A 9943-nucleotide genomic window follows, 5' to 3' on the forward strand; every position below is an offset into this window, starting at 1 on the left:
AAGAAGAAGATTTCAAGCTTTTGAAGTGAAGGTTTGATATCTCTTTTAGTTTAATAAATTTCCTTGCATGAGAACTTGTGTAGTGTGTTGATAATGAGAAGATACATTGTTGAATGTTGAGTAAGAGGTCTGGAAATGGTGAGAAAATGTGGGATGTAATGAAGAAATGAAGTAGATATTGAGTTAATGCTGAACAGATTTGTTGGAAAACTGACTAGTAACTTCACCCTGATTTTGACCCTGTTTAATGATGGAATTAGGAAGTGGTATAGAAGCGTTATTTGTTCCTCTATGTGTTAGCTGTCCATGAGTTTTGAATCACCTAAATCGGAGTTATAAATTGAGAGATATGACCAAAATAGTACAAACTGCGCAGGCTAGAAATATGACTCGCGCTCGCGAATTTCATGTCGCGCTCGCGATTTGTGCCTGTAAACTCTCTGACTCTCTTGTGTGCTTCTCGCGCTCGCAAATTTCATGTCGCGCTCGTGATTTGTGCTTGTAAGCTCTCTGACTCTCTTGTGTGCTTCTTGCGCTTGCGTATTTTAATGTCGCGCTCGCGACTTGTGTTTTGATGCCTTTTGGACCTCTTTTTCTATGAAATGGTATTCCTTTGCTCAAATGGTATTACTACAATCACTTTAAAACAAAAAGACAACACGAGCAAATGTAAAATGACATGCAATCATGCAAATGATGTGAAACTAACATAACACAAGTTGCCCGCTTTGCGAGGCTATCAGCATACAGGTAAACAGTATGGTTTATGAATTTTAGGATGCATTTACTATGCTTTGTTTTGTACTATTGACATACCGCTAATATGCTCCATTGAGGTTAGGTAGAAACCACGTAGATAAGGCTATGTCGCGACATAGGATAGCAGATCTGGGCCCCATACAGTTTGATACTCCGGCTACAGGCCGTTGAGTGGATATGATTATATATGGGCCATAGCAGCCCAGTCATACAGTATTCATCCAGTTTCATACAGTTTTTCTTATCACTTTGGTTTCACTATAACCTTATGGAGCTATACAGTTATATTGACTAAAAATTGCTTACATGTTTATTTATACATATGTATGTGCTTACATGTTTCTTTATTCATTGAGATATCCATTGAGTTTTAATAAAAGTTGTAGAATTCATACAGCATAAGGAACATCAGGTAAGATCATAAAAGTATAATGTTTTGTGTGCTTACAAGTTTATTTATTTAGTTCTTATGGAGCCATACAGTTATGAGATTTTATTATTTATAACTTATATGATGTTGACTAAAAAGTACATAAGTCATACAGCATAATGAACAGCAAGTAAGATAATGAAAATATAATGTTATGTGTGCTTACATGTTTATTTATTTAATTCATACAACATAATGAACAACAGGTAAGATCATGAAAGTATCATGATATGTGTGATTAAATGTTTATGTAAAGGAGTTATGATATAAGTAGAACTAAATTATTTATATTATGAATTAGAAGTTTATTCTTTGCTATAAATGTAAATTTATGTTGAAATTTAATGATTCTATGATTATCAATGATTTTATGAAATTTGTATTTTAAGTAAGTTGCCATCGCAACTTTGGTAAGTATGTGAATTATGAACACAACAGAGTTTTATACTCAGCATGTCGATTTTTATCACGTGTAGGTTGAAGATCGTGGTTGCTACTTGAAGATTTGAAGAGTACTATCAAAGCAGAAGTGACTAATTTGGTAGTAGTAGATTGAGAGTTGTATCATTAAGAATTATGACATGTATAATTATTACATTTTTTTTAGAGCTTATGTGATTGGAAATATAATTGAAGCATGTAATTATTTTGGCATAAGTATTTGGAGATAAGAAGAATACTTATGAAATGATTGAATATGAAATATTTTAAAATAGTTGGAATGATTAGTTCATGAAGACTTGATATATATAATGAATGCAATTCATTGCTAGATATTAAATGCTATTGAGGATTTATACAGTTATGAAAATATATAAAGTGTTATTGTGTTATGATGATTATTTGGAGATGGTGGAAGTTTGTAGTTTAATTGGGAGTGTTTTGTATTCATATTTAGCATACAAGATGATATCAGCATGACAGGACATAAGTTCAACCAGATTGTAGTGCCTCGGCTCAGTTCATTCGAGTTAATAGGTGGACCGGGAAGGGATGTTACAAATTTTGGTATCAGAGCCTAGGTTTAGGCGGTTCTCGGACTATATGTGTATATATGTAGGAATTTATCTGTTTTGCAGTGAGAGTATGAGTAATTTAAGTTAAAGACATGCCGTATTGGTTTGATTGGAAACAACCAGCCATTGGAGAATGGTGTCGTGGTAAGCGGAGTATATATTGAGGTTACTATTGATGATTAATGGTTATATCCTTCTGGACCATTATTCATGGAGGATATTCTTAGAGAATAATGGATAGGGAATTCGATGTAGTGGTTATTGGAGATGAAATATTATTGAAGCGTTAAGGATTTGTGTACTTTTTGTGAGTTGATATGAGTTGAAATTGATTTTTTTATCCATGATAGTGATAGCATGAGTGACTTGTGAAAATGTTTGTTCATGTTGAATCCAGAAGAAGCATAGTTTATGCTGCTTATGAACAAATGATTTGCTATGAAAATTCTTCTTTTCTCTGAACACTTTGAATAAAAAGAAAAAAAAATTTATTTTAAATTTTCAAGTGTGGTTTTCTAAAGTTTTGATAAGTGAAAGGACTGTTTTATACATGACAATGAAGTCACTTGTATAGATTCATGAGCTGTGAATTATATTGGTTTACGACTTAAACATGAAAATAACATATATGTATATACGTAAATATGTCAGATGAAATGTAAACTTGTATGGTTGTGTACGCAAGAAGATATGTTAAGTTATGCATGATTAAGATTATAAAAGTTAAGTTGAAGTTAAATGATGTGAATGTGAAATGCATGCATAAAATGCATGAATGTGTGTACATGTACCTATGGAAGGAGTATGTTGAGGATGAGTTGCTAGTATTATCTAATAAGAAAACTAACTGATTCGGATTCAAGGACATTAGAATCTATTTAAGAAGAGTATTGATTTTAGCATATGTATTTGATGAAGTTTACATGATTTTGGTTAATGGAATTTATTATGACTATTGAGATAAACATTTTTCTGGATAGAATATATATACATATCTTATTTGGTGTATTTACATAAATGATATTTATAAGGTTTAAATGATGAATGATTTGATGTGATTTGCTCTAAGAATGGGTGATGAGAATTTTTCATAAGAACTAATGTTGGTGGAATGAAACATTATTTAAAGCCATTTACGAGAAGTGATTTCTATTTATGAGAAATAATTATTACTTGGTGGAGTAAAGTATATTTTACTTTTTGTTCTGTAAATTAAATTAATTTAAAGACTGAGTATGATATTTCGACATGGGTTTATTCTTCAGTTGATTGTCCACGTCATCTTTCCAGTGAGGCCTATCCTGAAATCTGGTAAGGTTACCTTTCAGTTGATTTGGTCATCTATTATCAAAGCCTGTCCATTATCTTTAGAATCTCCTAGTGATTATTCCTCAATCTCTAATCTGGTTTGACGTTTATTTAACCTACTATAGAATCCCTCCTGAATCCTGTATTATTCATAAACCAGAAATCAAAAACACATACATACATACCAGAAAATTTTCTGATCAGGTGGACAAACAACACTAACTGCAACGGATCCTTGATCAAACTTATTCTTTTGTACATGATTCAATACATAAATTCACCCTTAAATTTTATAACTAACTTAAACTTTGCATATAACCTATCGTGCATTTGACTTGTAAATTTTAATAATATTGTACAACTTTCAATACTAATATCAATAAATTTTAGAGTTTTTGGTTTTTATTTAATATGTAATTAGCCTGCTTTATTCATAAATTCTAACTTTTGTTGAGTGTTCAATTAATTTAATTTTTCAAGTTGAAGTATTCAATAAACATAATTTTATAAATTAAAATATTTAATGGATCAAAATAAAAATTGAGATGTCACAAAATTAAAGTAACAAAATTAAAGGATAAATTTATGTATCCCGGCTTTTGCGGTAGTGAGGGCAATGCCACCCCCGAAACAAACGCGGTTCAAAGTGGCGGGCAGCAACTGATTCCCTACCTTTGCCCTCTCAAGGAGGGCTACCGTATCAAAAATTAACTTGGCAAAAAGTGACATAACAAGATCCCTTCATATTTTCTATATAAACCAGCTGACAGAAGGAGAAAATGATCATGCTATGGCAAAGCATAAGACCCAAAGGGCATAACATGAATTTTTCTTAGCTAAATCTTGAAGTCAAGGCCAAATAATTCTAAACCTAATAGCTAAACTGCACTTAATCTTTTCTCAAATCAATAAATTTATAGCAATAATTCAAGAACACAAGTGCCTGTGCATATTGGGTTGCGATGAGGAACCATTTACACAATATCACACTAACAATATTTTAGTTTAGAAACAGAAATTAAAATTTCAATTTATGATTGAATTATATGAATACTCTAGTTTGAACAATAACTTTGCATTGCTTCTGCATATGCGCAGGTCCAAGACAAAATAGTACACTGATAAGGATTGTAAGTTATAATGATGCAATACATAAGGTGGCTTCAAGAAACTGTAGGGTACGTAGTTCATGTAATATACTCACTTTAATGAAACTGACCAGCACTTGCCATTTCAATGTCATACGTTATCGGTTATGGTCATCTTGAAATGATTTTCACTTGAGAAGTAGCTCTTCATTCTACCTCATTCCCTAATTTACAACCTGCTTCTCTGGTTTCAAACCATCTTTGATCAGTACCAGCAATCTGAAACCTCGTCTTGCTCCTGCAAATTCTCCTTCTTTGGAGGTCCAGAGGCTTTTGGATATTCTCCAAAACTGTGTTTCCCAGGTTTGGCAATTTCAATGTAAATCAATCTGCCATCAAATCTCTGATGATAAAGATAGAAAATGTGAGTATCCAAAGTTTACTATGTCCAGAAAAACAAGGGCAGTATGACAAAGTAGAACCTCGCGGTCCATATTCTCGAGAGCTAAAACGGCATCATCTTGACAAGTATATTGAATAAATGCATATGCTTTAGGCCTCTTAGTGATATCAATATCCTTTACAAGCTTAACTGCAACAGATTGCAGATGAAGTTACATGATACAAAGAGTGTTCTTTTTTCCCCTCTCTAAAACAGAGAGAACAAGAAAAAAGACAGATACGATAATGGAAATTCAATTTATTCAAAGTCAGCTATGACATTTACCTTCAGCTATTTCGCCAAAATTTGAGAATTCCTTTCGCAAACTAGTTTCACTGACTGAATATCCTAAATCTGCCCATCAATAAAAGTATAGAAGAAGTTCTAAATAGAAGATTAAAAATGACAGAAAATGAAAAGACAAACAACATCTAAATAGATCAGTAATTTTAGAATTTGAAATATATATAATAACACCCATATTACATATAATTTGAACTTTTAATTCTTATTTCTAGCTAGGTTCACAGTTATCCAATCAATCTATTGTCACGCGTGTAATCATGATGAAAATGCTATGCTGCTATGTTATTTAGATGTCTCTTCATACTTTCAGCAAATACAACCTTTCCATAACTTTGTACAGCAACCCTGACCTCCATATATATTCTGATAGCAATCTGCATAACCTTGTATTGTGTGAGCTTGGCCAGCAAACCGTTGAATACAAGTTTATTAGCCATATTTTTGCTTGAGATTTTGCCTTCAAAAGTTGAGGCTAGAGTAGTTGGGTCCACAAACAACAATGTGGCTACCCCTGCATTTACAAAGTTGGAAAGACCTAAATCATCTTGTTACTTCTGCAAGTTTAGATTCAGAATGACCATAGTCAACTTAGGTTCAATAATGATAATTTAGCCTATGACACTAGGAAATTAGTATCAGATTAAATTATCAAATCTCTCACCACATCCTCATCTGTGATGAGAGGGAGAAGTAAAAAGCTACATATGTACAAAATACTGATGCTATAAAACTGGACTTCAAGCATATCAAAGTGCTTTGCTCTTTCACAGTTTATCCTTTCATGCATATTCCTATTTCTAATGAAGTGAAACTTGATTGTCAGAAACATCTCTAATAATAGAAACCAAGACAATTTAATTTTTTTAAGCAAAACTTAGGAAGTACTTGAACAGGGGAAAAGTAAGGATTTTTTTTCTTTTGTTTCTTCCCCTTTTTTTTTTTGTTTTGAATTTTTAGTTCAAAATTATGTAATTTAAGATTCAGACTTTTTAATAAGAAAGAAAATACATGCTTAAAACCAAAATTGAGAGAGTACATGAAACTAAATCTATTGAGTCGGTGTTTCAATTCTTACTCAAACAAGTTACTAGATTTATCAATCTAGTCCAGTCAGTGAATCTATCCTCCAACCAAAGTTAATCTATGATACAATATAAACACCAAAACTAAAATATCACGTTTTCAGTTCCTTCAATTCAATGACATCCTATCCAAATTCAATCTTATGCTGCTGAATCTTTTTTCATATGCAGAAAAATTTATGCATTCAGGATGCTGAGGAGACAAATAAATGCAAAATCAGAAAACCATTCACAAGTATATGTTTTGGCATAAAGTAAACAATATACCCAGTTCCTAAGTGACCTAGACTCACTTCATGCTTAAAGTTTGTCCTTACAGAACTATGATTCATGTATTCACAAAATTAGTAACCGGTTAATCACATATAACAGGTTTGATTAAGATCAATTATTTAGGCAAAATGTTTGTTTTTAGTATGAGCAGGCTTCTGGAATTACCAAATAATGGAGAACAGCATACTTACATATATAAAGCCAACCAAGAAAAAAAAACCACAAGGACTCAAGCTTCTTTCCTCAACCAACCTCCTTCCCATTCACTAAAGGAACTACTCGTATCTAACCACCTATAGCAAATGAAGGAGGTTCATATTGGTATAAACTTCGGAATTCATGCACGGTACAAAAACAATCCACTTAGAAAATTTGCAAATGTTGTGATATTATCATTTTCCCATCCCTTACAAACATAAAAAGTCCAATATTCCACAAAATTGTCTGCTACTATTTCTTTTGATTTCTCTGGATCACAGGTGGTACCAGAAAGTACAAGTTTTGAATTCCTAAAGCTAGGGAAGTACTGCTACCCAATGATCCATAACCAACCATCCAACAGCCTGCATCCATGACGAAGCTGGTGTGTTGAGATATTATACTTCCGCAGTAAGTGTGCAAGTCATGTTATCCTCACAACTGGCCAAATGATAAATAAAGAATTATTTCCTGATTAGATAATGCGATACTAAAAGCCTCCCCTTCCAAGCTAACCAAGAAATTAAGCATGCACCACAAAAGCCTAATCAACTTCAGGACCAAAATTTCACTTTATTATAGTTGCATGAACTTAATTAACTTGGGGCTGCCAGAATCTATCATATCCAACATACTAAAAAACATCCTGACGCTTTAAAACCCTTCCTTGCGCATTCTTGACTCACTAGCAGGCACTGTATTTTATGGACTCTGGCCACCCTTAATCATGCAAAGAAATAACCTTTGGATTTTTCCTTTCCTTTTAATGCACTAGAGGTCCATCTTTTGAGATCGATTGAAAACTGAAACCCACTTAGTGGTCCAAAAATCTAATAAAGTGATTGTCAATAGACCAATCAACCCACATAAACGGTCTCCAAGTTTCAGTTTGAGATCCTATTCAGCAGATAACATGGCGTGATAACAGATTTTTAAAGTGAAATATCCACCATTTGAAATAAATACTCTTAACCCCCCCTCAATAAACCAACCTTATAGAAACTGGCCTCTATATATCCTTATGATGTTCCCACTGTGTTAAACATGTCCAACAACTATCTTGGTGGGAGCATTATCAATCTCCATATCCATTGAAGGCTAACCAAAGATTCAAAGCATATACCACAATAGAAACCTCTGCAAATTCAGAACCATACTCACAGCTTCCCATGCATCTAGGCGCACACATTCCTTTAAGTAATCAATGAATTCCACTTCAAGACCTCAAATAATATAATAACTCTTACTCCCTTCCTGGTTTTCAGCAGCCATGATTGGAGGCGGGAAGCATTTCAAAATTATCCAAACAAATATACATAATTGTACGATAAAAAGATCTGTGCCCTATTATCTAAACAACTACATTGATTCTATCATGCTTAGAAACTTCAAATACAATTTTTGCTCATACAAGAAAAGAAAAGAAAAGAAACAGAGTGCTTCATTATAACTGACCATGCCATCAACCCCCTCTACTGAGAATTAATTAGATGGCATATTGTTCGATTAATTTCAAATCGATCTGTCAGCCAAATATAACACAACGCATCATATTTGACTTAAGGACCTTGAGCACTGAGAAAATAAGCCAAAGGACAATGGCTGCTTTTGGTAACACTGTAGAAATTTTAATCAAACGTTACACTACAAGTGCAATTGAATACATTCCATTATGGCATACACCAAAAATTGCTTAAATAACTTCTTAAGACTCAAAAATAACAGCAGTTAAGCTCTGATACTGATAGCAACCAATGCATTTATACCGCACACCACCATCCTCCTTCAAATCACCCTTTCTACATCTCTCATCAATATCTGAAGTCTTCTAATAATTATCAAAAGCAAAGCCTTTTCCAAATTGCACAAGCAAAAGCAGAAAGTAAAAGAAAGAAGAGGCACCCTCTAGCCTTATCGATTTCCATTAGGAGCTTACTTAAGCTCTGAAATCCAACAGCGTTTGAGTTTGAAAGCAAAAACTCAAATTCGTTTTAGGCCTAAATTTGGGGTATTCAATCAGTTGACCAAACTGTGGTCATCTCAACCTGGGGTTCTGTTCTAAACTTGAACTTACCATGAATTCCCAAAAGGGTACTAAAAGAAAACATAATGCAATTTGGTTCTTAATTATTTTACATGATATGACAAGAACTCCATAAATAAACAATTACAAGTTCCAAATGCAAAGGTCTCAAAATTCGAAAGCAATAATTATAATACAATACAAACGATAGAGAATATTAAATATGTTCGCTGAAATATTAAATTAAAAAAAAAAGGACAAGTAAAATTAAGAGATAGTGAGATTACTTTTAACAACGATTCTGCTAGCTAGAGGAAAACTTGACGCTCTAACTCTGAGGTTCAGGCTTTTTGGGTTCCTGATGCAATTCCGTTTAGGGTTGGGATTTACCCAGATGGGTATAGATAAAGAGGCCATTGCTGCTATTGTTTGATTCATCAGGCAACTTGTTTCTGTTTCTTCTTCTAAGAGATCCTCATTTCTTCATTTCCGTATAAATATAAGAGATGTAGTAAGATACTTTTTCCGTGTGAGCAATGAAGCGAAAATGACTTATTTTTCCGTGTAAAAATCTAACCCTTGTTAGACTTTAGTTTGATTGAATGTAATCAGCCATATAACCTAACTGATAATTACATTACCCGATTTATAACATTTGGATGAGTGTTTTTTTTTTTTTTTTGGGAAAAAATTATACATTTGCGGTGGTTTGGAATAAATGAATTATGGTTGTTCATTTGTAAATGACTTTATCATGTTTGGTATGCTACAATTTGAAATAAGGAATTGAATTTTATAAAATCATGTTTGAAATAAATTTTTAAATGAAAATTTATCTGTCTTTATTTTTTATAATACCATTAACATAATAATTTAATAAAAATAAATAACTAATAATTTGTTCCAAAAGAACTCTTAGTATTTGGACTTTTCAATTTTTTCTATTTTGGTGTTTGAATGGAAAATGTTATCTTTTCAATTTTTTCTATTTTGGTGTTTGAATGGAAAATGTTATCGA

At 32.7% G+C, this 9943-nt stretch overlaps 1 protein-coding gene across 1 annotated transcript; it reads right to left on the reverse strand.

Annotated features, from left to right (window-relative positions):
* Positions 1–4531: 4531 nt before the first annotated feature.
* On the reverse strand, positions 4532–9519 carry LOC105641346 (RNA-binding (RRM/RBD/RNP motifs) family protein). Its single transcript, XM_089715682.1, has 4 exons — positions 9213–9519; positions 5329–5397; positions 5084–5193; positions 4532–5004 (listed from the first exon to the last, which is right to left on the reverse strand). Exons 1-4 carry the CDS (start codon positions 9361–9363, stop codon positions 4867–4869), a joined length of 468 nt encoding a protein of 155 aa, XP_089571808.1. The 5' UTR covers positions 9364–9519; the 3' UTR covers positions 4532–4866.
* Between the last annotated feature and the right edge of the window lie 424 nt (positions 9520–9943).

Source organism: Jatropha curcas, chromosome 10 (genome assembly GCF_041381405.1).
Source record: "Jatropha curcas cultivar XTBG-Jc1 chromosome 10, XTBG_Jcur_1.0, whole genome shotgun sequence".
Classification (NCBI taxonomy): domain Eukaryota; kingdom Viridiplantae; phylum Streptophyta; class Magnoliopsida; order Malpighiales; family Euphorbiaceae; genus Jatropha; species Jatropha curcas.